Source organism: Ornithorhynchus anatinus, chromosome 4, assembly GCF_004115215.2.
Source record: "Ornithorhynchus anatinus isolate Pmale09 chromosome 4, mOrnAna1.pri.v4, whole genome shotgun sequence".
In the NCBI taxonomy this organism is placed as follows: domain Eukaryota; kingdom Metazoa; phylum Chordata; class Mammalia; order Monotremata; family Ornithorhynchidae; genus Ornithorhynchus; species Ornithorhynchus anatinus.
In genome coordinates this window covers 120,365,553-120,393,530 of record NC_041731.1, presented here as the reverse complement: position 1 = coordinate 120,393,530, position 27,978 = coordinate 120,365,553, and the positions used below count along the sequence as shown (strand labels likewise).

At 42.6% G+C, this 27,978-nt stretch overlaps 1 protein-coding gene across 1 annotated transcript in view; it reads right to left on the bottom strand.

The window, feature by feature from the left end:
* FBXL5 (F-box and leucine rich repeat protein 5) overlaps window positions 1-27,978 on the bottom strand; it is a 55,903-nt gene that overhangs the window by 8,218 nt on the left and 19,707 nt on the right. Inside the window, exons 3-9 of the mRNA XM_029062186.2 lie at window positions 22,860-22,955; window positions 18,481-18,667; window positions 14,862-15,044; window positions 12,899-13,024; window positions 8,410-8,558; window positions 8,105-8,187; window positions 7,133-7,855 (exon numbers count right to left, since the gene is read on the bottom strand). Of these exons, the coding sequence (XP_028918019.1) occupies window positions 7,133-7,855; window positions 8,105-8,187; window positions 8,410-8,558; window positions 12,899-13,024; window positions 14,862-15,044; window positions 18,481-18,667; window positions 22,860-22,955 (1,547 nt within the window). The remainder of the gene's footprint in view (window positions 1-7,132; window positions 7,856-8,104; window positions 8,188-8,409; window positions 8,559-12,898; window positions 13,025-14,861; window positions 15,045-18,480; window positions 18,668-22,859; window positions 22,956-27,978) is intronic.

Genomic DNA, 27,978 nt, shown 5'->3' with positions numbered 1-27,978 from the left:
ACAACGTGGCTAGTGAAAAGAGCGCGGGCTTGTGAATCAGAGGAACTTCGTTCTAATCTCAGCTCCCTGCCTTGCCTGCTGTGTGATCTTGGGCAAATCACTTAACTTCTTTGGGCCTTAGTTAACTCATCTGTAAAATGGGGATTAAACCTTACTCCCTCCTACTTTGACTGTGACCGCAATGTGGGACAGAAACTGTGACCAACCTGATTAACCTGTATCCTAAGGCTTAGTACAGTGCTTGGCACATAGTAAGGATTTAGCAAATACCATATTAAAAGATAAAAATGAAAATAAAAAAGCTTTGGGGGGCAGGGGCTATGTCAGAGCTACTTATTTGTATCTACTACAGTGCTTTAGTTCAACGCTCAGCACACCGTAGGCATTGAATACCCGGCCAGTGTTCTACATGCAGAAAGCACTCAAGTACCACTATCTGATGAGACATATCCTTATCACCACCTGGGCACTGAGATCTCTACCCTTTGAGCACTTGACATACACCCCACCCTCAGCCCCACAGTACTTATATCTATCTACACATGTAGGGCTGAGGGTGGGGTGTATATCTACATCTATATATATAGTTATAGACTCATAATAAATTAATCTATAAGAATGGCTTGTCTAGTCAGGGAAGGTGTCTACTAACTCTGCTATATTGCACTCTCCCAACTGCTTGGTACAGTGCTCCGCCCAGAGTAAGCACTCAATAAATACCACTGATTAACTATCAACTTGTGCCTAACCCAATACTTGGAAGAGTGCTTGACACATAGTGAGCACTTAAAAAATAATAACCAATACTTGAGCTGCTTTTGCTCAACAGGAGCTGCATAATCACTGGATGTCACTAGATGGTGATAGTTGCCAGAGTGTAGAAAATAAAACACAGAGGAGAAAAGGAGAAACTTTCCTGGGGAGTGACAGAATCCTCAGATCCCAGAGCGTCTAATGACTCCGCCGCACTGTACTGCTTCTTCGCTGAGAAGGATGACAAGAGGATAGTGGAAATGAGAAACTGGAAGAGGGAATACAGAGGAAGGGATGAGAAGCAGGCGGTGGACTTGCGGGCGGGGAACACGTCTACCAACTCTGTTGCACTGGACTCTCCCGTGGGCTTAGAACAGTGCTCTGGCACACAGTAAGCGCTCAATAAATACCACTGATTAATTGACTGGACTGCTAAGTGGAGCTCGAGTACACTAGGAAGGGAGAGTGCTGCTTGGGACGTGCACTTCACAACAGTGATTACGCCTCGATCAAATCACATTACATTCTTGCGGGGGACTGAAGCCAAGGAGGAATATTTAATTTCAGAGGGGGGAGCTAAGAAAAAATGTTGACCATAGAGAGGAGGAAATGAAAGGAGTAGCTGACTGTACAAATGACCGACCAGAGGCCTGGAGACTTAATACCATGTCTTAGAGGCCCAAGTCCAAAAGAGACCCTGCATGACTAACTCGCTCACCAAAGACAAAAGATCATAGTTCCAAAAATGAAAAGTCATCCAAGTAAGAACAGGAGAGTCCAGGGAACGGAAGAAATGTGGCAAGCAGGAAATCAGATGAGCCAAAATGTAGTCTGAAGAGGCATTTGTAAGGGACGCCAAGGCCAATATAAATCATTCAAATACCTGCTTCAGAATGGAGGGTGGGGAAGGAGAAGGCAACTGACAATCATGGGGTAAAGGGTGAACTAAAAAAGGAAAGGGAGAAGGTTGAGATGTTCAATGATTCCTTAGTTCTAGTTCACTGAAGCTGACACTGGAGAGAGTCCTACACCCTAATTATTATTGTCTTGTGAAGTAAAAAGTTTGGAGGAAGTGGATAGGACTGTGATGACTACTCGGGATGATTCATAGCAAGCTAATGCACTCCGATGTAAACAAATCACCAGGACCAGGTAGCTTGCACCCAAGCATTTTCAAGGAACTCGGGGGGGAGCTCTGAGCAAAACACTGAGCAAGAGTTCTCAGCATTGGCACAGCTATGTTGGACTGCTGAACTGCCAGCATTTACCCCTAACTAGAGAAAGGGTCCTACAGGTGATCCTAGTAAATGTCTCTCTCTGCTGAGTGGTGAAGAGGCATCAAGATGGGGACTTAATCCAGGGTGATTTCATAAAGCCGAGTGAGGGGGCTGCAAAATGACAACTGAGCTTCCACTGTGAGGAAGTGCAAGTAACGCACTTTGGAAAAAAAAAATGAAATTACAGTTACATGAAGATGGATTTGGAGCGATCCATCATGATTTAAAGAAGGAGGTGTTTGAGTCAATATTGACTGTTCTTTTAAACCACTGGACCAGTGAACAGCAATAGCCAAAAGGGCCAACTGAATAAGCATGCTCAGGAAGAAGACAGTCAATAAAAGGCCAAATTTTCCCAAAATGTAAACCAAGGATACACTGACACTGGGAGTACTGCCTGCGGTTCTGGTCACTGCTCTTAGGAAAGACAAAGTACAACTAGACAAACCAGAGGGAGGCAACCAAAGATGACCAGGGAAATGGAGAAACTTCCATTTGAGCATAAATTAAAATGGGTTAGGATTCTTCCACTGGGAAAGGATAAAAGTGACAGGGCCACGACTGTAGGCCCAAAAGAATTATGAAGCAAAAGGAAAACACCGAACTGCTGGTCACCAAATCCGACATTTCCAGGACAAGGCAATACCCATTAGATACTCACAGTGTTAGCTGAAAAATAAACAAAAGGAAATGCTTAATCACCCAGCATGAAGGAATTGTATGAAAATTTTAATGACAAAGTTGGGCAGGCAGAAAATTACAGACTCAAGATTGGTTTGGATCAATTCAAGGAAAAGCTATCTAACTAGAGGGAAAATGAGGGGAAAAGAGAGCTAAAGCTATGGATGTTTGATGGAGCATCTCTAAATGCTGGTTTGGAGCCGATGTAGAGGACCAACCACGCAGTTCACGTAAACATAACACAGACAGGACAGAAGATAAATATTAGGCTGGAACACTGAACTGACTTGGAGTGTTTTGTCATTACTTACACTCCTAAAACCACTCTCAGATGACTTCACGTATTAGCGTGGCTCAGTGGAAAGAGCACGGGCTTGGGAGTCAGAGGTCATGGGTTCAAATCCCGGCTCAGCCACTTATCAACTGTGTGACTTTGGGCAAATCACTTAGCTTCTCTGTGCCTCAGTTACCTCATCTGTAAAATGGGGACTAAGACTGAGAGCCCCACATGGGACAACCTGAGCAGCGTAGCTCAGTGGAAAGAGCCCAGCCTTGGGAGTCAGAGGTCATGGGTTCGAATCCTGGATCTGCCACTTAACTGTGTGACTGTGGGCACGTCAGTTAACTTCTCTGTGTCTCAGTTACCTCATCTGTAAAATGGGGATGAAGACTGTGAGCCTCACGTGGGACAACCTGATGACCCTGTATCTACCCCAGCGCATAGAACAGTGCTGTGCACATAGTAAGCGCTTAACAAATACCAACATTATTATCACTTTGTATCCTCTCCAGTGCTTAGAACAGTGCTTTGCACATTGTAAGCGCTTAACAAATGCCATCATTATTATGTATTAATGATATAATATAAAAGGGCATAATGAGAAACAGCTGAAATAAAAAGTGATTGGGTTCCAAGGTTTAAGAGATCCTCACATGATACCTGCTTGGTAGATAGCAAAACGCTGGGGAACTGCAGCACTGCTTTATAGTTGGCGACACCAAAACAGAGGGAAATGGAAAGACTTCCAGTCAGTGAAGGCCAAGAGAAAAGTCTAGGGCCCCTGGTCCAGCAGATAAAATCAGAATTCCACTCCCTATCCTACAAGTAAACGTATCATCAACCTTCCTTTATGATAGCCACACCTCTGTAAATGGAAACACTTAAAATCAGGTCACATTTGTAAACAGGTCACTTGCCTGCCAGAAATAAGTATCTCTTTTTCTCCAGTTCTTAACCTGAAAGTTACTTTTAAGTCATGGAGGAGCTTGCCACTGCTTACTGTCACCCTATCCACTCCTAAAGCTTGAAAACATGGCCTAGTGAGAAGATGGTTCTTAACATTCCTTATCCAAAACACCCTGCAACTCATTCAGGCAATGGTATTTAATAAGCGCTTACTGTGTGCAGAGCACTGTATTATGTTCTTGGAAGAGTATGATTCAACAGAGTTGAAAGACACGTTCCCTGCCCATAAGGAGTTTACAGTCGAGACAGGGAAGCAGACGTAGAAAATGAATTACAGACATGAACATTAAAGTGCTGTGGGTCTGAGGGTGGGGTGAATATCAAGAGCATAAAGGTGCTGCTCCAAGTGCAAACAGGCAAAGCAGAAGAGAGAGGGAGTAGGGGAAATGAGGACTTAGTTGAGGAAGGCCTCTTGGACAAAATGTGATTTTAATAAGGCTTTGAAAGTGGGAAGAGTCCAATCATCTGTTCTGTAAAACACATTTCTATTCTGTTTTGAGTTGGTTCAAAGTGCAGGCCTACTCCATTTTATATCTCAAAGAAACATGACCACTCTTCACAACACTGACCAACTGCAACTGCAACGGGAATACTATTCCCATTCAATAGTAACTTCCTGAAAATGCATCCTCCTGGGGAAAGGTTTCCAAATTTCATCTGTCTCAGGGGCCCTAGTTTATTTGAAGTATGAGGAAAGATCATTTCCAATTCTGAACTGATACCTTTCAATTTTTTTAAATCCCACATTCTTAATGATGTCTAAATGTTCTGCTGAGAAGCAGCGTGGCTCAGTGGAAAGAGCATGGGCTTTGGAGTCAGAGGTCATGAGTCTGAATCCCAGCTCTGCCACTTGTCAGCTGTGTGACTGTGGGCAAGTCACTTCACTTCTCTGTGCCTCAGTTACCTCATCTGTAAAATGGGGATTAAGACTGTGAGCCCCACGTGGGACAACCTGATTCCCGTGTCTACCCCAGCGCTTAGAACAGTGCTCGGCACATAGTAAGCGCTTAACAAATACCAACATTAAATCCCAATTATTCTGAAGTTCACTTTAAAATATTTGCAAATTACTCTTATTAAAGCATTTACTTGAAAAATGGGAAGTACACAGTATGGAAACTTTATAATTACAAATAAACAAACACATGCTCATGAAGCTCAGGAAGCTATAACCTGGTTCCTTTATAAGGTTCCTTCTTCATACTCCTTGAGCTAACAAATAAAACAGACTTCAAGGACGATGAAACTGACAGACAGATCATGATAGTATTCACAAGACTCTTGGTCTTGAATAAAAAAAGCAACATGACACTTGAAAAAGTGTGGAAATTAATAAGTCCACCATAACCACAAATGTAAATGAAAACATCCTGAAAGCAGGAGCGCCAGTCCTGTGTATATTTGGCATTTTTGAATGCCTAAATACTTTAGATCCTTAACTTTGCTTTTGATTTACATTTATGGCCTTGCCTTTGTCCCCACCCATATTAGCGAATGCTGCTTTGAAAAATCACATCTCTTACTTGTACTGAAATAAAGGAGATAGCGCTGGCAATTTCTGTGAATAACAAGTCCAATAAGAGAGATTTCATACAAATAAGGTTTTGTAATCAATCCACCCTTCAGTGAAAATTAACAAAATTCACCAGTTTTCATTTTTATTTAATACTTCTTAGTAAAAGGAAAACCAGAGTTCCTTGAAGGGGATTTAAGAACGGATAGTTCCAGGGCCTTCTCCATAAATGAGTCCTAGAAATGTTGATTTTGTCCCAAGCTGTGAGCATGGGGGTACGATTCTAACAAAAATAATAGTATTCATCAAGGGCTTTCTATTTGTCAAGCACTGTACTAAGTGCTGAGGCAGATTCAAGATAATCAAATCCCACATGGGGCTCAAAGTCTAAGTAGGAAAGGGAACAGGTACTGAATTCCCATTCTGCAGATGAGGGAACTAAGACACAGAGTAGTTAAATGACCTGTCCCAGGTCGCATGGCAGGCAAGTGACAGAGGTGGAATTAGAACTCAGGTCCTCTGACTCCCAGGCCCATGCTCTTTCCACTAGGCCATGCTCTTTTCAAATAACGGGGGCTTAACGTGAAGCATTCTGCCCAGCTGGGCTAAGTCGGGGCTCAGATAAGAGAGGCTCTTGACAAACCTGTCCCCCAACTTTTCTGAGCCTGAAGGTTTGCTCTCCTCACTGTGCACAGAGCCCCCACCATTACACTTCTCATCTCCCTCACGACCAGAAGTACCAGAACTCCGCTGCCTGGGAAATCTCTGACAGACGCACCAGAAAAACAGGAGTCTTTCCAAAGCAAAGACAAAGCAAAGTTTAGGCTGGCTGAGGCACCCCATGGAGATGTGGCGAAATCCACAGGCCCAACAGGGGCCTTGGGGCAGGAAGCAAACAAAACACCTCCGAGGTCCTTCAGACCCACATGAAGGCCAGGCGGGCTGCTAGGATGACTCAGCCCAGCACTCCCCTGTGATGCGCACTGTTGAAGGTTTTAGGAAAGCCACTGAAATAACAGGACTGAATGATTTCAGTGCCTCTGCCCAGAGTGGATTTTTGAATCACATCCCTCTGTGCCCCAAAGCTCCTCTATCTCACTGCCAACCCCTTTCCCACGTCCTCCCCCTAGCCCGGAACTACCTTCCCCTTCACAAACGACAGACCACCACACTCTCCACCTTCAAAACATTACTAAGAAGACTAACATCCTCCAAGAGGCCTTCCCTGATTAAGCCCTTTTTACCCCAGCTCGATCTTCCTTCTGCATTTATGCACTTCAATCTGTGACCTCTGGACCTTTGCTATGCGCCTCACCCCTAACCCCATGGCACTTATGTACACATCTTTTAATGATACATTACAAATTACCTATTCATATTAATGCCCATCTCCCCCTCTAGACTCTGCGCTCGCTACGGGCAGGAAACGTGTCTGCTAATTTTGTTGTATTGTATTCTCCCAAGTGCTCAGTCCAGAGCTTAGAACAGTGCTTCAGCGCTTAGAACAGTGCTTGGCACAGAGTGAGCCCTTAACAAATACCATCATCTTCACTATTATTAGCATTATTATTACAGTGCCCCACACGTAATAAGCACTCAAATATGACTGATTGCTCGATTCCGCTCGGCTACCATTCCGGGATCCTATGACTGCTGACTTACCTGAGGCCATGGTCGGTGATCTGATAACATCCAGATAGACTGAGGAACAGAAGTACACGTCCAGTCTCTTGATCAGAGTTTTCACTCCCAGAGTGTATCGAGTCTTTTCCCTCAGACCGTCTAGTCCTTGGTGCTATTTTACCCAGTGCAGAGGGCTCGGGGAGTGCTCGGATAGTTCTTAGTGCTGTCCCCGCAGAACAAAATGCGTGACCACAATACGTTAAGGCAGGAGAAGCACAATGCTGCTGCCAACAGACACTAGTCCTTAATCCAATGATGTCCTTACTGTAGCAACCGGCTGAAGAACAGAGACCGGATGCTGTTTCCATTACACAGAGACCTTCGACACTTCTGTGTCTCCATTCCACTGCGTCTTCAATGTCGGCCAGATCTTCGGCATCTAACATCCACACGTAAGCCGAATTCAGATTTTCGGAAGTAACGGGTTTACTCCAATGGTGTTCGTTATCCGCACCTCTGACGAGGCTCTCGTTAGTCAGATCGTGCAAGCATGCGTATTTCTTGGAGGGCTGAATGGCAATGTCTTTATTTTTCCACGTAGGTGCCGCACCTTTGCTTCTACAGATTTTCAGAACTCCTTTCTTGTGAGACGTCAGGACGCCCAGCGCCCGGGAAATCTTCTCTAGAGCCGCATCCGTTATCTTCTCACATCCCGATAGATCCAGATGACGAAGATTCTGGCAGCAACCCAGCCACGACCAACTATAATCAAGTTAATCAGAGTTTATTCACTTCTGTCCCCAGAAAGATTTTACGCAAGTATTTAATTCTTAATCTTAAATCTTTAAATCAAATAGGGAAGGCCCCAAACAAAAGATCACCAAGACAGATTATATGACTGCTTTAATAGGAGAAAAAATTGAAATCATGCTATAATCGGAACTAGATCTTCATGCAGAGAAACAAATTATTATATATCATTTCAGGTTTTAAGGCTGAAATATCACTCACCTATCAAATGCGGAGTCTGAAATGGCTGTCTGGGTAAGATCCAGATGCTCCAGGTTTGGACACAGCTCTAAGATTTGCCTAACCTGAATGGGAGAAAATGAGAAACTCTGAAAACTCCATTTGAAAACATACTGGCTCTTAGTCCTTTGAGTCAGATATACGAACACTCATATTTAAACACAAATGATTTAAGTCTCTTCACGGTTTACCGAACCTTATGTTCACATATTCCTGCATGTGGGGTATGTCACGGTTAACTGGGGTTATTCATCACCATTCTGAAATTAGCACTGATGGATACATACCATTTTGCTGGAAACTGCAGAGCTATACGCTAACACTACAGTTTTGACAGAAGTGCCGACATGTGGTAGAATGTTATGAATCAATCCGTGGAGTAAACGTTTTTCCGTCTGGGCAATGTTAATGGCAATTGATTCTTCCACAGACTCTTCTGAAAAATGAATTCAAAAGTCTAAAAACTTGCCATATATCAAAGCCTCCTCTTCTACAAGAGGATTATGACTGCTAGTCCCATAATAATAATCATCATCATCATCATCATCATCAATGGTAACTGAGCACTGACTATAAGGAACACAACTGTGAGCCCACCATTGGACAGGGATTGTCTCTATCTGCTGCCTAATTGTACATTCCAAGCACTTAGTACAGTGCTCTGCACATAGTAAGCGCTCAATAAATGCTATTGAATGAATGAATGAATACATAACCAGCACCTGTACTAAGCATTTGGGAGAGTACAATACTCTCCCACTCAGAATGGAGAGTTGGAGTCACGCTCCCTACCCGCAGCAGCCTCACAGTCTAAAGGGGGAGAGACATTAATATAAGTAATGATGTGACATTTGTTATACTCCTCCATTGGGCAGGCACAACATCTTTAACTATCCCAGCTGTCATTACACCCAATTTCTTCCTACATATACTGGAGGCACCAATTGGACATGTTTTCCCAACAAAATCCCCAACTGATTAATCCCACATTCTTAGTCATGCCTCCCAATCATCCAACTTATAATTTGCACGCCTGCTGATTTGCTTACTTTATCTATTCTATTAATTCTGAGGCACACAGAAATTAAATGGCTTGCCCACATACAGCAGGCAAGTGGAAAAACTGGGAGGAGAACCCAGATCCTCTGACTTCTAGTCCTGTCCTTGTGTCATTCAATCATTTTCTTTCATTCAATCACATTTACTAAGCACTTACTGTGTGCAGAGCACTGTACTAGGCGCTTGGGAAAGTACAATACAATAAATTGTGACATTCCCTGCCCACAACGAGCTCACAGTCTAGACGAAGGGAGACAAACATCAATACAAATAAAAGTACAGATGTATATCTACTGAGAGCTTACCTCCGCCAGGAGGCCTTCCCAGACTGAGCTACCCCCTTTTCCCTCTGCTCCCTCTGCTCCCCCTCCGCCCTCTGCTCCTCCCCCTTCATGTCCCCTCAGCTAAGCCCCCTTTCTCTCTGCTCCTCCCCTTCTCCCTCCCCCTTCCCTCAGCACTGTGCTCATTTGTATATACTTTTATTACCCTATTTATTTTGTTAATGAGGTGTACATCCCCTTGATTCTATTTATCGTGATAATGTTGTCTTGTTTTTGTTTTGTTCTGTTTTACTCTGCCATCTGTCTCCACCGATTAGACTGTGAGCCCGTCATTGGGCAGGGATTGTCTCTATCTGTTGCCGAATTGTACATTCCAAGTGCTTAGTACAGTGCTCTGCACATAGTAAGCACTCAATAAATACTATTGAATGAATGAACTGTTGTGAGGTGGCAGGGTGAGAGGGCAAAGGGAGCAAGTTAGGGGGACACAGAAGGGAGTGGGAGATGATGAAAAGTGGGGCTTAGTCTGGGAAGCCCTCTTGGAGGAGATGTCTTCAACAAGATTTTGAAGAGGGGGAGAGTAACTGGCAGATCTGAGGAGGAAGGGAATTCTAGGCCACAGGGAAGGACGTGGGTCAGGGGTCGGCGGCAAGACAGCAGCATGGCTCATTGGAAAGAGCACGGGCTTGGGAGTCAGAGGTCATGAGTTCGAATCCCTGCTCTGCCACTTAGCTGTGTGACTGTGGGCAAGTCACTTAACTTCTCTGTGCCTTAGTGACCTCATCTGTAAAATGAGGATTAACTGTGAGCCTCACGTGGGACAACCTGATCACCCTGTATCTACCCCAGTGCTTAGAACAGTGCTCGGCACATAATAAGCGCTTAACAAATACCAACATTATTATTATTATTATTAAGACAGACGAAATGGAGGCACAGTGAGAAGGTTAGCACCAGAGGAGCCAAATATGACGGTTAGGTTGTAGAAGGAGAGAAGCAAGGTGAGTTAGGAGGGAGCAAGATGATGGACTGCTTTGAAGCCAATGGTGAGGAGCTTATGTTTGATACAGAGATAGAGACACAACCACTGGAGATCTGTGAGCAGGCCAAGGTGCTTCTCTATGATAAAACACACAAATTCCTTCCTTTACTTTTACCTTAAACTAAGACAAGAAATAGGGACCAGAAATGGAGACACCAGAGAACCCTACATTATCTTCTCAAGTCTATTGTTTTCTTCCAGGAATAAATTATATTTTATATATATATGTATATATATATCTTACAAAATGCAAATCAATTTATTTTAGTTCCCCCACTACTTGAAAATAAGTGGGTCTCATTCAGGGCATTTTTTCTGATAAAAACTAACACATGCAACGTATTATAAAATACCTTCCTGCTAAACAAACTGACTGATGATGAGCTATTGGGGGAGGAACAAGCTGCTGTAGATTTCAGTAGCTGATTCCAAGTCTGACCAACTTGTGACCTCTGACAAATCACTGAAACTTTTCTTACATTTTAGTTTCCTCATCTCAATTTTTCTTCAGTTTGCTCAACTCCTGCACTGTCCACTTCCTCCCTGCCTCTAGAAATGTTATCTGATTAAATCAGAAAGAATTCTCCAGAAAAGACACTGGAGTTAAATTCAAAGTAGCATTCTTTCTACTTTGGGAAAACAAATAGTAGGTGATAATATACTTGAGGGGAAGAAAGTTTAAAAAAAAGTTTATACCTGATGTTCAAAATGATGCAACATCAAAAAAGCCTACCACTCACTCCAAAGACCTCCATATCCATATATCAATGTATCTTCTAGACCCTAAGCTCGTTGTGGGCAGGGAACGTGTCTATCAACTCTATTTTGTACTCTCCCAAGCGCTTAGTACAGTGTGCTGCACACTGTAAGCCCTCAATTGATTGATCCATAGAGTCCAGTGGTCTCTATTTCTTCCTAATCCTCCTAGACCTCTCAGCTGCCTTCAACACTGTGGACCACCCCTTTCCTCCTGGGAATATTATCTAAAGTTGGTTTCACTGACACTACTTTTCTTAGTTCTCCTCCCATCTCCTTGGCTCCATCTTTGGTCGCCCCTACCACCGGCTCCCAGCCCCTAGCTATGGGGGTACCTCAAGGCTCAGTTCTGAATCCCCCCTCCATCCCATTCTCCATCCGCACTCATTCCCTTGGAGAACTCATTCACTACTACAGCTTCAATTATTGACCTCTTCTGCCCTAACCTTTCTCCTTTACTGCAATTTTGCATTCTCTCCTGCCTACGGACATCTCCACGTCAACGTTCCACTGTCACATCAAGCTTTGCAAGTTCAAGACTGAAATCCTCATCTATCAATCCATCAATGGGAGAGTACAACAGAGTTGGTAAACACAGAAAACACGGTCCGTGCCACGTTCTCCTCCCCCCGACTTTCCAACAGCTATCGACACCACCACCATTCTCCATCTCACAAGCCCATAATTTTGGCATTATCCTTGAATCATCTCTCTCCTTCACCCTGCTTATTCAGACGGTCTTTAAGTCCTGGGGTCCTATCTTCACAAGACCTCCAGAATTTGCTCCTTCTCTATTCGAACTGCTACCACGCCGGTACAAGCACTATTGCATCAGGATCCAGGCCAACACCTCTGATTCCACTCTCTCCAATCCATACTTTGCTCTGCTGCCTGGATCATCTTTCTAAGAAACTGTTTTGCAGACATCTCCCTGCTCCTCATAAACCTGCGACTGTTGCCCATCCATCCATCCATCCATCCATCTCCATTTGAAACAGAAATCTCTCAACATCAGCTTTAAGGCTCTCTACAGGTTTCCTCCCTCCTTACTATCTTCACTCCTCTATCGCTACAACTCAACTCATGCCTTTACAAATTCATTCAATAGTATTTATTGACCCCTTGTTGTTTGCAGAGCACAGTATTAAGCGCTTGGGAAAGCACAATACAACAATAAACCGCAACATTCCCTGCCCACAACAAGTTCACAGTCTGGAGTGGGGGAGACAGATAGCGATACAAATAAACAAAATTATAGATATGTCAATAAGGGCTTTGGAGGTGGGAGGGGGAAAGAGCAAAGGGAACAAGTCAGGGCAACGCAGAAGGGAGGTGGGCGATGAGGAAAAGTGGGGCTTAGTCTGGAAAATCTCCCTACCTAAACCCCATTATAAAAATACCAATCTGTCCAAAACTTTGCCTTATGTTTAAATTTTATTTAAATTGAAAATTAGATATTAGAACTAAATTTAAAAATTAGTTCTCATATCTGCAGGTAGTAGAAAATATTTAAAAACGGAAAACCAAAGATAAAGAGAAAAAAATGCTAATTTTAGCCATCATTTAAGAACTATTAGTAACTACAGTAAACTAGGAATGATTTAAGAGTTTGTATTTAAAAGATATTATTTGCATTACCAGATTCATCTATATCCGCATCTTCATCCCATTCCTGAAAAGCACGACTTTCATCTTTTCTATTTTTCACCCAATCCTCATCAGGTTCTGTATCCAGTTCAGTGGGGGGGCCACTATACCAGTCACCTTCTCAGCAAAGAAGAATAAAAGAAGCAATAAGTGGCTCTATCAGTCAGTTTAACCTACTGAATTGTAATCAAACCATAATACACATTTTTCACGGGAGTGTCCCTTGAAAAAGTTGTCACGTTTGGGTAAATATATGAATCCGGGAAATCTGCATGCATTTTGTCTTGAGAAAACCTTGCTTTATACTTTTTCACTCTCCCTTGAGTGCAACAACAATATCTGTATTCCTAATTGATACCACCATATCGATAAAATGTGATTTGAGAAGTGAAGGAAATTGGCCTAACCTCTCACCCCTAAAGGTGAAAACTGGCTTTCACAGTAACCCCAAAATGCTGAAGTTGGAACACGAGGCAGTGGTTTCTGGTCTGCAGGGAACTGATCGGGAAAACACAAGTAAGGGTAGGAAGAGAAATTAAAGAGGAGGATAAAAGATAAAACTAACGAGCCAGAAAAGCATAACATTAGGTTTTTTATGCATAAAAATGTGTGATTTCAGTACATCAAACAACTTTATTGAGGAAATGCTGTTGAGCAATTAAATTTCCTCAACTGTTTTAACATAATCTTTAACATGATCAGTTCGCCTGGAAGGTCACTTGAAAGAGCTATTATGTCAGAGTTTCCAATGAGGAAGGTAAAGGAAAGGAAGGGTATTAGAGAGTAAGAATTCTGTTAAAAACCAAGCGTGTACCAAATGCATCTTTGGTCAGATCATGGCCAATCAAGGACATGTCATCTTAAAGAGTAAAGCTTGATGCAGAGATCCATAGAGAAAATGTTCCTGGGACCAAGCTGGACTTTAGGACTTCATGAAGTGAGCTGAACAGATATATTAGAACAAAAATTGTCTAACCCGTTCGCCTTTGTTGACCATATCATCACTCAGAACCTCATTACCATAGGCCACCCAAACTCTCCAACCTCTCTCCCACCCCACCAAAATAAGGAAGAGAACTGTAATTTTCAAGAAAAAGGGCTTCATTCATGCGAAAATCACAGGTTTTAATAGTCCAGAATGAAAATTCAAAGGGATTCTAAATCTGCATTAGACGTCAAATGGTTTTTCACTGTGTTACAGACTACACTGGCTTGCTTTATTTCTGTAAGGATTCACAAAGGGAAATGCATCTTTAGAGAGCACTAATGCAGTAGTAATAGTGAGAATAATGATCCCAAATTTAAAATGTTGTAACCATGAAACTCTACACATTACAAACCCATCAACTATTATGAGAAACAACTAAGGAGAAATTAAAAAGTTACAAATGCATTTATGCGCCTCTATGGTTACATAAAAATCCAACCTAAAGAATAATGTTTAATTTAATTTTAAATGAATTATTGAAAACTGTAATTCACTGGCACTGTGTTGAATTACCCCATCGACAATCATACGAATAAAGATCGGAGGATATGAAGTTACCTCAAAATGACAAGCGGCAATAATATATTCAGTATTCCGAAGAGAAAAATCCTTACGCAACACAATTTCTAAATTAAAAAGTTCCCTACAACACGCCCTTCCTCTCAGTAATGATAACATTTTCTGGGGATCTTGAATTTCAATTATATATTCAAATTACTTCAATTATAAATTATAAATATATAAATATAAGTTATATCAATTATAAATTACTTCAGATCCACCTGAATTTTAAATTCTACCTTTTAGAGAACCTTCTTTTTTTTTGTTTTCTCAAAAACACCTCTGCTATTATGTGAAACTGACTTTTGATCAATTTTCACAGATCTTCTTGCTCATCTTCATTACCTCTGGACATACTCCTCTCCAAAAGAGCGGCATGAAACTAATGGTTTAGAAGACACCTACCTCGGGCCCAGTGAACAGGGTAGAGATGTTTCCAGAGGGATCCAGTTTTAGTCAGCTGAGACCATTTAGTGCTTACTTGACTGCAGCGACCAAGCTCCTGAGGATTAAGGTAACTGAAAATCGCCAGCATTACTTCAGGAGGAAGATGAGTGATATTGGTGGTGTGCTCTATCACTTCAGTTTCTGAAATATAAAATACACCTTAAATGATATACAAGTTGTAAGAAAGCAAACACGAGTACAATACATAGTTCTCCACATAAACAACAGTGTTTGAAGTCAGCTCCCTCCCACCTGCAAGGTGTGGAAATGAGATAAAATGCATTAGAGGTAGCATGGAGAGGTTTAACTTGTTAAACACCCATATATAAACTATTCTGGCCCGAGTCAGTCTTCATCAATGGAGCTGCATTAATGAGCCCATTGATCCGACTTCCTTCGGCGAAGGCGTCACGGGAAAAATTAATCCTCTGAGGCATACCCAGCACCGACTGAACGAGAAACTAGACAGGTTGTATGGCCTTAAAGGTAGGCAGCATTATAAAAGACAATACAGGAGAGGTTTGCCAGATTATTAAGTCTCCAAAATATTTTAAATGAGTCACACAAAGGAAGCTCCCACTACTCCTTCCATCTATGCATTAGGACCCATCGGCGCTCTGTGTTTCATCAACCTTCTCTTTAACCCCTTTTCCTGAAAGCAAGAAACCCAGTGTTACGTATTTGAACTTCTGGACCAAAAGTGGAACGCTCTGGCTTATAGTTCCGCTACTTTTTCAGATGTATAGAAGACCACGTAAGGTCACTTGTTTCAGAAGTTCCACTGAGGTTTTCCGCCCATTACCGACAGTCAAGTCGCTGTATGGAAAAACTCTAAATCTGACTAAATCCCTGTTTATTAACAGGTCTGAAGGAAATCTGCTTCATTAACTAGCTGACAGGAGGACTCTGCAGTAAAATTTGTCTCAGTCGAGCCAGTAAGAAGTGAACGATATGAGGCTGAGATGATTCTTTATGACGCTGTTCTTGTACACGCTTCACGACTTGCCCTAAAACCTGCTAGTGTCAGCTGCTGCCCGGGTCTGCCAGCAGTGGGGCTCCACACCCACAGTACCAGCCTTCCTACACTCTGACTTCTCTGACCATTTCCCAGAGAAACTTCTAGCCTGGAAGATCCCCACCTAGACTGGAAGCTCCCTGTGGGCGGGGAACATGGCTTCCAATTCTGTTATTCCGTACTCTTCCAAGAGCTGAGTAAGGTGCTCCGCACACGGTAAGCGCTCAATAAATATCGCTGATTGAATGATTGATTCTAGAGGAGCTGCCAAGTCAACAGATAGATCCGGGGTCAGGAAAAGCTCCCAAATACCCTTTTGAATCGGATAGGTGTGCTGATGCAAGGGCTCTTAAGACCAAATGTGAGGAGAGGCCTGATTTGGGACCAGTGTAGTAAGCAGTTCCAAAGTTAGTCCTGCAGCACATGTGAGCCTGTGCGGTGCAGCTGTGGGACGATAAGAGAATTTCCCATTAAAAATTCCTGGCCAAGAATTCTCCTGCCCATCCAGGAAAGGCCACTGTTTATGTACTTCTTAGTTTCTTTTGAATACTTTCCGAGAACGCCTGAGATTTCAGACATGGCAGTTTCCCCAAAGGAATGTAAAATTTTCAAACACATGCTGCTAAATCTGAGACTTCTCCAATTAGATTTCTCTTCAGAGAGTGGTCCAAAACAAGAAGTGCCCTACTAATATCCATTTAAGTGATTTTTTTTTAAACACAACACCATAAACATAATGTGGACATTATTTGCTTTGAAGGAGTGGGAAGATTAAATCCAACATGTTTGATGCTTTTAAACTCCTTATTATAATTGCCATCAAACACAATACGACAGGTCACAACTTGGTTTGAGACGCCACTATGGAATTCCATAGAGAACAGAAGTTTTATGGGTTTAATTATGGGCTAACTTCCGACGGCACCGGGGTTCCAACGTGTATACTCCTTAAATTCTTCATGCAGTACAAGAGAATGAGCAAGGTAGAGACAGACACCTTTTGCCTTAAAGGAGCAAAGGACCTTTCAATGAACGAGAGATGATGGCTTTTCTGGGGCACTTAATAAATGATAAAAGTGACTTAAAATGGTAATGCTAGACATGAAAAATGAATAATGCATACTAATACCAGTACAGATAGGCATTAAAAAGCATAAGGTTGGTTGGAAATACAAGCCTGCAAAATGCTATTCTGCTCAGCAGTTCAGTAAAAGCTTTGACCCGCAGTGGGCCAGGGTACACTTCTACCAACTCTGTTGTGTTGCATGCTCCCTAGGGCTTAGAACAGTGCTCTGCACACAGTAAGCACTCAATAAATACCATCGATTCACTGATTGATCAACTCATAATCAGTCTAAGCTACTGACGGTCAGCCAAGCCCTTGTCGGTCTCCTCAAAAAGCTAGAACAATGCACCGCAGTGGCATTAAATGACTTCTGTTCTGGTGGAGATGAGGGTGAAAGGTAGTGACTACATAGACTGAGCTTATAAATGCATACCTGAATTAAGCAACCTCTTTGAGTGACGGCAAACTCTTCTTTACATTTAAAAATGTGAATCCAATTCAGAATTCTAGGCTGTCTCAAGAAACTAAGCATACACATTGGCTACACTGTGAGAAATGTACAGGAAAAATCCAAGATCCACCACAGCCAGGAACTGGCCCTGGCTTGTCCCACCAGCCTAGCCAGGCCTTGGACTGGCCACGGCATAATATGAAGGTCAGCATTACAGAGAAGTATCTGAAGATCATCTTCCAAGAGTGCTGCTTCAGGTGCAGGACTGCTCAGAAGCTTGGGCTGAGAGAGGATTTGTCCTGACCAACTGACGATTTAGCCGGGTGACAACCTCCCTGCCGAAAGGCGACAGCAACGGGGAATCCGGGGATCGGACTGAGGAAACCTTGCTTTCGTCCGGCCAGTCAGAGCCAACCCAAGTGATCACTGGGGGCTTGGGTCCGATGAGAACCGGGTACCCATCCCAGCTTTGGAAAGAGCTGCATTTCATCCAGCCAGAGGAACAGTTTTTTTAATGCTTCAATTACCCCCAAGGAGTACGGTATGTAAAAGGAGATGATGATGACGTTGAAGAAGAGGAGGAAGAGCAGGGCCCCATTTTCATAAAGTTTCTGAATTTAAGGTAGAGGGGAACTGTGAAAAGGAGGAAGGAAAGATGCATATTCAAAAAATCATGATGTACAAAGGGAGGGGAACACGTGGCAAGGAATAAGGGGTAGGAAAAACTGGGGACAAAGAAGGGAACACAGAAAAAGACAGAACGAGTGACAGAACGAATGCTTTATGTACCCTTTTAGGAAACCATTTTCTCCTCAGCCTAGAAAATGAGCTGTGAAAAGCAAGAAATTGGGATGTAACATAGAATGGGTAATGGATTTGGAATTTTAAGCTGAAATGTATATACTTTCAAAAAACACCGCTTCAGCTTTCTGCTATGAAATCCAAGTCCCTTAAAAAGAACTTTTCCCCCAAAATCTTGGCATTCTATCTGTGTTAACCAGAACAGGCCATAACAATTATTCTCTTCGAACAATAAACACTTCACCTTTATCTGACTTTTCATCGACGGAATATTTAAAAACCTTCTGCCGCTCTTCAGCCTGATTCCAGAGGCTAAGCCCTCTGAGGAGTTCTGCAGTGTCCTTGTGAGAGCAGTGCTGTGCAATCACTTTCTTTTTAATATCCTTGAGCTCTTCATAGGTAAAATATTCCATCAACATTGGCTGAAAAACCTAAACCACAAAAATAAACAAACATAGGAAAGGAAACCTAATTCAGACAGTTGCCACATTTATCCAATTTTATTTACGTTATTGAAAATAGTTTTCCAAATTAACACCATATTTGCATAATGGACTTTTTTCCCCAGGTCCGCTGAACTCGGAAAAATGTGATAATTATAATCACAGAATGAATCAAAACCTCTTCAAAAGCAATGCTCAGCCATCAAAAGGTGCATCAATAGAAAGCTCCCAACATCTTAGAAGATCAATGGAGGTCCAAGATCCTGCCGTACCATCACCAATTAGAGAGGCTGGGGGAGATCACTGTATGTCTCACCAGCTTCAATCAAAAAGTGATATTTATTGGGCACTTTTCTTGTGTGTGGGTTTGGTATTTGTAAAGCGCTTACTGTGGGTCAGGCCCTCTACCAAGCGCTGGGGTAGGGACAAGCTAATCAGATTGGACATAGTCCGTGTCCCACACGGGGCTCAGAATCTTCACCTCCATTTTACGGACGAGGTAACTGAGGTAACCAAGAGACTTGCTGAAGGTCACACAGCAGACAGGTGTGTGCAGAGCAGTGTATGAGGCGATTGGGATTATTCAAAATAACAGAATTGGTAGACACATTCCTTGCCCACCAAGGAATTTACAGTATAAAAAGGGACTTCCACCTTCTCACTCCTGCCTGCTATACAGGATCAATTAATAATATTTACTGAGTGCTTACTATGTGCAGGGCACTGTACTAACCGCTTGGAAGAATACAACACAACAAGATAACACATACATTCCCCGCCTACAAGGAGCTTACAGTCTAGAGGACAAGCTTACAGTCTAGAAAAGCCGCAGGCTGCCTTCCTGACTGATGGAACGCTGGGAAGGCCAGGCCATCCCTCAGATCAAGCACTCCAGAATCTGACAGATTCCACATCCCTCCCCTCCGAGTCCCTCCAAGGACAAGTTTACCAAACTGTATGCTTTAACTGCTCCCACTGTTCACAATGGATTCAAAGAAAATTTTGCCTCCAGAATTTTAGGATTTCTAGAGAAAGAATAAAAGGCAATGAAAATGATTTGTAAGCTTCAAATCAATTGACTATATTCACAGAGCACGAGTGCTTGGGAGAGTACAATATAATAGTAAATTTGGTAGGCATGTTCCCTGCCCACAGTGAGCTTATGGTCTAGACGATTCCCTTCAGCCTTAGGGATTGGCCAAAAGGGCGAAAGGAAAAATGTCTGTAAAGTACATATGAGACACCCCTAAATGGGTCCCAAGAGAGGTGGTGAAAGGCTTCTTTAAATTCTGTTGCTTCTCCCTACCTGAGATTCATTTTAGTGCCAGTTTCCCTGGCTAAATTGTAAACTCCTTGAGGACGGAGATCATGAAGGGAGAAAGTACTCTGTTGTCCTTTCCCTACCACTTAATACAGCGGGTGCTCTGCTCACAGACTGCACTCACATGTCACTGACTGCCTTTACAGACAGGGTAATGGCACTTCTATGGAAAGGTTTAAATATGACTCAAAAGCTTTCCAGTCCGAGAATTCTAAAATTAAGGCTTTTCATTTGGTGTGTCATTTTGATTCATATTTTTACTACAAATCGTTATTTGGGGCTAGGCAAAGGGATCAGCCAACTAACCCAGATGCACGTCTTTGAAAAATTCAGTTGAGAGTTATATGTCCACAGCAACATTTCCAACTTAATTGATTCTTTGGGTAATAGTGTTTAAGGTCTAAAATGGGCACTATGAAGCTCAAGTTTAGATGATAAATTACTCTCATTTAAACCAAGAATAAAATTTGTTCAAAATGAATCCCTCCTGGGGAAGGAGCAAGAAACCACTTCTCATTTCAATGATAGCATTTACTGAACGGCTTCTATGTGCAGAGCGGTTTGCTAAATGCTTTGGAGAGTATAAAAGAGTTAGAAAACGCAGTCCCAGCCCTACAAGAAGTTTCCAGGAGGGCAGAGGTGTAACTACCACTGGGGCATCAAAGTGGTTGTCCAGGGGTCTAATCTAGTCAGAGGGGATCTTGCTCCCCACAATACGTCCCCCGAGACTCCCATCAGAGAGAATGGGATCAATATGAGTCTAAAAATACCCAGATTTCTGTGATCCAGTCAGGGAACTGTACACTGCTTCCAAAGTGCATACTTAAGCCTCTGAATGAATCCCAGAAGGATCTGTAGCTTTAAGCCACCTTGCCCATCCCCAGCCCCATGATCTCCAAAGACAAGGAAGGAGGGGTCCTGACTCCAGAGCTTTGTGTGACCTTGGGCAAGTTACTTAACTTTTCTGTGCCTCAGTTTCCACATCTATAAAATGGGGATTCTATAACTCTGCTCCCTCCTCCTTAGACCGTGAGCCCTACGGGGGACCTGTTTATCTTCCATCTACCCTAGAGTAAAGTGCTTCACATGAAGGAAGCACTTAATAAATACCACAATTATTGTTATTATTATTATGAGGATTACCATCATTATCATCCACTCAAAACTTGCTCCTTTGCTGTTGCAGGAGCAGACCTGGATACCCTTCACCTCCCAGGGGAAACATCACTGGGTCTTTTTTCCTTTTTTTGTCCTGGAATTTGTTAAGCACTTACTATGTGCCAGGCACTGTACTAAGCGCTGGGGTAGATGCCAGCTAATCAGGTTAGCCATTCCATGTCCCACATGAGGCTCACAGTCTGAATCTCCATTTTACTGCTGAGTTGAGGCAGAGAAGTAAAGTGATTTACCAAAGACAGGTGGCAGAGTCTGCATTAGATCCCACTTTCTTCTGACTCCCAGGTCAGTGCTCTATCCACTAGGCCTCACTGCTTCTCTTTCAGCACTGAGTGCCCTATAGCACAGTGACTATCTGTTGCCAAACTGTACATTCCAAGCACTTAGTACAGTGCTCTGCACATAGTAAGCGCTCAAAAAAGACAACTGAATGAATGAATGACTCTCTTCACCAGCTTTTCTCTACTCTCACACTCTTCATTTACCTTAAGCTCATGCTCCCACCTCAAATCTGCCAGATCACAGCTCTCCCCAACTTCAAAGCTCTCCTCAAAGTTCACCTACTCCAAAAAGTCTTCCACTGCCTTAGTTGTGTCAATCCAACTGCCACCCTTAACAATTCATAATTTGTGTCTGTCTCCCATTAGACTGTAGGCTACTTGATGGAAGGAAACGTGTATCCTGCTTCTGTTGAACTTTCCAAGTATTTAGTACAGGGCTTTGCAGTCAGTAGATTTTCAAAGAGTATCACTGATTGTCTGATTGCATGGAAAATATCAAATTCCCCAAGAAGCCTAATAAAAATCCTTCATAGCAAGGAGGTTGTAGGGTGTTGCAGAAAGAATAAAAGTGGTCCCAGTGGGCCAGGTAAGGCAGCCTAAAGTCCATGGTCAAAAACTAATCCCTATTTCTTTCAAAACCACGGCAGTAGTACTATAATTTTTTGCTACATGCAGGAAGAAAGAAACTCTGAACGGCAAACGCTTGCAGGGCCAGAGATATTTCGGCTTGAATTGGGGTCTTTTTAAACCTCAGAGCCCCTTACTGTGAAATAGGGCATTGGTTTGGAAACTCAGTGAGGAAACTGACAGAGCAGCTTTCAAATCCAAGCAGTGCTTCAGTCCATTGCTATTCTTGGCTGAAAAACAGCAGCTATCTGGGATGAAGAGCTATTTGTGTCTCTCTTGCTCCTGGTTAAAAAAAAAAAAAGTGGCAGTTTCTCCACAGACCCATATGCAAAGTAGGGTCACGGAAGCTACATGGACCCCATTTTTAAGCACCCATTGAGGGTGAGGAAGTGCTCCTTTCCAAGACTGATGTTAGACTCATTAGCATTTACTGATCTACAATCGTTAGCATCACTATCAATCAATAATATTTATTGAGCATTTATTCTGTGCAGAGCACTACACTAAGCATTTGGAAAAGTAATAATAATAATAATGATGGCATTTGTTAGGCATTTATTTGGTGTCAAGCACTGTTACAACAAAGTACCCATGACCCACAATATCAAGGAGCCACAACCTAGGGGGGAGAAAGACATCACAATAACGCAACTAAATATAAAGATTTGTACACGAGTGCTGTGGAGGGGATGAGGTGCTTATGGGTGAGGACTCAAGTACATAGGAGAAAAATACATGGGAAGTTCAAAAGGGAAAAAAGTGAAATTCTACTCACCTCTTCTTCCTCTTTCATGTGAGGAAGGAAATCTCTGGTGAAAGCTTCCAACCTCTCTTTCAGTTGCTTAGCATAATTTAACTGCTCATATTCATTCTGGGGATAAAAGATGAATAAAAGTATTTAAACTTCAAAACTAGGCTATTCAAGTCCAGACACTTTTATACGGTTTTATTGGGTTTTCATCCAACCCTCAAAAACAGCTTTTTAAATGGCACATGAACTCTTTCCACAATTTATAAAACATGGAAAAGTGGCGTCCGCATATTTCACAGTGGGAAGAACTAGATCACCTTAACGTCCCCCTTCCTTCGTTCGAGAATTGCAATGTACGCTAGACTACGAAGCAGTACAAACTAATAGAAGAATCCAAATGTGCACCAAATCTGCTCAAGATTCTCTTCAAGATGTAAATTTTGAAGGGTCCAAAAAAATTGTAACCCCATTTCAAACTTGCTTCTGCTGTGTGTGAGCCCGTTTTATCATTTCATATTCTGGTAACAACAGAATGACAAAATAGGAAGGATGATGGAGAGACGAGTTGGTTAAGTATATACTGGAACAGCCTGCGCTTGTTTTTCTTAGAGTAAACACTGCAAATGGATACAGAGATACATTTATGTGTTTTTCTTTTGAGATACAAGAAGAAATCATGCAATGAAGAGAAAGCATACTTAACCCAGTTTTCCTATAATGTGAGGGTTGTACTACTGCAAAACTTTTAAGGAAACCTTATGCGGCAGTACTCACTGCCTGATGCCAGGAGGAAGCCCACATGTTTAACCGTTTCTTCTGATACTGCCCTATGCCGTATTCAAGGGATCGTTCCCAAGTCCCTAACCAGGTTCTAACTAAGATGCAAAGTGAAAGCATCTGATATGACAGGATTGATTTTATTCTGTTGCTCTATGTCCAACAGCTGGACAGGCACAGCCTCAGGACAGTAGTGGAATCAATATAATTCCCTCAGGTCCCTTGCGTTAGGAAGGACTTGGCTGTGCAAATCTTTCTGGGAACATTCTGGGCCAGAATGGACCTCCTACTGTACCTATATCAAACAAACTTTGGGAGGTGGGTGGGCCAGAATCTGAGGCAGAAGCAGCTCGGGCGTGGGAGTCAGAAGGTCATGGGTTCTAATCCCAGATCCTCCACTTGTCTGCTGTGTGACCTTGGGCAAGTCACTTAACTTCTCTGTGCCTTGGTTAGCTCATCTGTAAAATGGGGAGACTGTGAGCCCCATGTGGGATAAGGGATTGTGTCTGGCCCATCCACCCCAATGCTTAGTACAGTGCCTGGCACACAGTAAGTGCTTAACAAATACCAGAATTGTAATTATTATTATTATTTTCTGGTCATTCTCTTTCTTCATTATATTTTAGCTTTCTCTGGAAAAGTGGGGGGGGCGGGGGCGCACAGGTGGACACCTTAGATATGTCATTTAAGAGTCTTCCCAATTCATTTCTGTAAGTTTTCAATATGAAAAATGCATCAAGAATAAATTAGAGAGAAATAAGGCAAGTAAAAAAAAAAAATGTATACTTGCCTATCTCTTCACATCCCAAATCTATCAAGAATCTTGGTGAGACAACGCAAGTGGTGTGATTTCTCACAATTTTCTCTTGTCTTGTCCACAAGGGGAATTTTTCCCCTTTTGTTCTCCCCTCCAGTGACAATGGGTGAAATGACACCCAATCCCAGCCACCCCTTGCCAGTCTTCCCTGCTCTGTTCCCACATTCACAGCTCCTCTGTAACTGCTGGCTTTTGTGCATTCATCAATGGAATGTGCAAACATGAAACTGAAGGACACCTAGCATACCGGTTATACATTTTAAATACAAAATGTACGCTGAACAAATCTCCACAGTTGCAATGTAATCTTGCTTCATACGGCTCTGTAATCCAACTGTCAGCAGTAGTGTCACCTTCAGTCAACATCTGAATGTAAACTATATGCACAGTACTGTAGCAGGTGCTGTGAAGAATCAGCCCATTCTTAAGATTTAGAGATTTATAACATTGAATATTCAGTTTGAAATTTCCACTACAGGTTAGTTTTTCTGTTGAAGGATTGGGAAAATCTCAAATAGTTTCATTACCACAGATTAATAGAAAAAGTGAAGATTTACATCTAAGTAGTCACTACACATAGATGAGGAAATAGGTGTGGACTAGAAATGAGGAATAGATGTGGGTGGAACTCACATTCCTTCTAAAATTCTCTCCCACTCTAGACTGTAAACTCACTGTTGGCAGGGAATGTGTCTGCCAACTGTTACACTACACTGTCCCAAGCACTTAGTCCCATGTTCTACACACAGAAAATGCTCAATTAATACAAGTGATTGCCTCAAAATTCTCAAGCTGTCCCCACATGCTAACTTCCTAAATCACAAAACAGGATGGTTAATCTAGTTCTACAAGTTCTCACAGATTTCCACTCATAACTTTGTAAACCACAGAGCCCAAACATTAACTGGCTCTGAGCTTTAATTTCCTTCTACATGTGAATGACTATTTGGTAGTCCTCGTGGCGGGTGAGAATGAAGACGAAAAAAAAACAACTTGAGTTTTTGATTGTTCTTTTTTTTTTGTAACATGACAGTATTTGAGTATTTTGACAGGAAAGTAGTCCACAACCTTATTAAAATAAATCACACATTTACTTTGATCAAGTCACTTATTTTAGGGAGGCTGAATTTTGGTAATCTGTTCCCAGACCCTGTCTTGACATTGGCTAGAAATACAAATTCTGAGTGAGTAAAAGAAAGCACAAATGCATTAGAAGCAGCACAGATCAATGGAGAGAGCACAGGCTTGGGAGTCAGAGGTCATGGGTTCTAATCCAGGTTCCATCACTGGTCAGCTGTGTGACTGGGTAAGTCACTTAACTTCTCTCTCCCTCAGTTGCCTCATCTGTAAAATGGGGATTGAGACTGTGAGCCCCGCATGGGACAACCTGATTACCTTGTATCTCCCCCAGCGCTGATTGGCACATAGTAAGCGCTCAACAAATACCATCATAATTATAATTATTATTAAACCTAACTTGCTGATATAGCAACAGCCTGGCTTGTGATACAGATCACTGCCCAACTCTTTGCAACTCCATTTCAGACCTGTTATTTAAATTCAATCGAACAGGTTATTAGCAAAGAAAACAAGAGCAGACCCCGGCACCCTCCCTCAGGGCATCCTGGGGCCTTGCAGCCAACCTGCAATATAGGACATAATCCAACAATCCTATTTATTGAGCGCTAATTATGTGCAGAGTACTGTACTAAGTGCTTGGGAGAGTACAATACAACAGAGTTGGTAGACAGACAGCAGCAACAGCAGGCGTCCTCAACCTTCCACACGACTGGATGGTCAAGTTACCCTGCTGGGTAAATCCTGTCACTATCCTCCTTGCCATCCTGGTCCTTCCCTCCCACCCCGCCCAGCAGCAGGGGAACGGAAAGGCCACCAGTAATGGTACGGTGATTTCCCCAAATTTTACAACGCTGGGATGGCTGTGGCAGTTCTGAGACTGCGGCTGTAATTTCGGGACTCGTTGTTCAAGAAGCCTGAGCTCTGCTCCTCTAGCCACAGTACCCAACTGTTCTTTGTGGTTTTATTATCGGCCTTACCTTTTATTTTTGTATTTCTATCATTTCATCTTTCTTTATGGGCTCATAACCAGTCCTTCCCAACTTATTCTTACATTATGCGTCCCTTGGGAGCTGCGGACGGTATATTATTATAATCCATGCATATTTTTCCCTGTGATTAATTAATCATGCAGTGGAATTGTTCTGTTGTCTGTCTCCCCCATTTAGACTGTGAGCCCATTGTTGGGCAGGGATTATCTCTATCTGTTGCCGAACGGTACATTCCAAGAGCTTTGTACAGTGCTCTGCACACAGTAAGCGCTCAATAAATACGATTGAATGAACAAATGAATGGAATTTACTGAGTCCTTATTATGTGCAGAGTACTGTAATTGATGGTCAGGGATTTCTGTTTAAAGAGAAGGAAAGGCTATCACTGAAAGGTTTTAGAGCTGAGAAACATGCACACAATGTTGTTACAGAAAAATGAGCTGGGCAGGATATTAAAGTAGGGACTGGAGAGGGTAGAAGCTAGAGACAGGGAGGTCAGCAAGAAGGCTGCTGCAGTAGTCGAGAGAGGGTCTGACAAGTACTTGGACGAGCACGGTGGAAGTCTCGAAGGAGAGGAAAGGAGTAAATTCTGGAGTTGGGAAGATAAAACCAGCAGAATTTGGTGACTGACTGAAAAGGCAGGCTAAAGGAGAAAGGAATAAAGGATAACACCAAGGCTACAGGCTTGTGAGATAGGTATGGTCGCAGGTTTGCTAACGGTGATGGGAAAGTCAAGGAGAATCGATGAGGACTGCGGTTTGGGACCGTTGAGCCTGAGATATCGGCTTGATATCCAAGTAGAGAAGTCCTGAAGGCAGGAAGAAAAACGAAAATGTAGACACAGAAAGAGATTAGGGTCATGAGGTAGTGAAGATAAATGATTTTGATCCAATATTTTTGCCTGGATAAACATTTATACATGAAAGCTCATTTCCTCGAGAAAATACATAATGCTCCAAATAGTGCTGAAATCCCTGAACCAGTTATATTTTCTGGCCTACTCTCCTTCTGTATTTCCTTGTACTTGAAAAGACTCAATAATTATGAAGGATGATAATGGTGATTCTTAAACACTACGCGCCAAGCACTACACTATGCAAGGTGCAAGGGGGGGGTGTCACTAAATCGTATTTATTAAGCACTTACTGTGTGCAGAACATTGTACTAAGCACTGGGGAGACAGACATTAATATAAATGAAATTAAAAATATGTACATATGTGCTGTGTGGCTGGGAGGGGGGGATGAATAAAAGGCGCAAGTCAGGGAAACACAGAAGAGAGTGGGAGAAGACGAAAGAAGGGCTTAGTCAGGGAAGGCCTCTTGGAAGCGATATGCCTTCAATAAGGCTTTGAAGAGGGGAGACAGGCACGTCTGTCGGATATGAAGAGGGAGGGCGTTTCAGGACAGAGGCAGGAAAAGGGCAGGACCGATGAGATGAGATCGGGGTACAGTGAGAAAGTAGGCAACAGAGGAGCGAA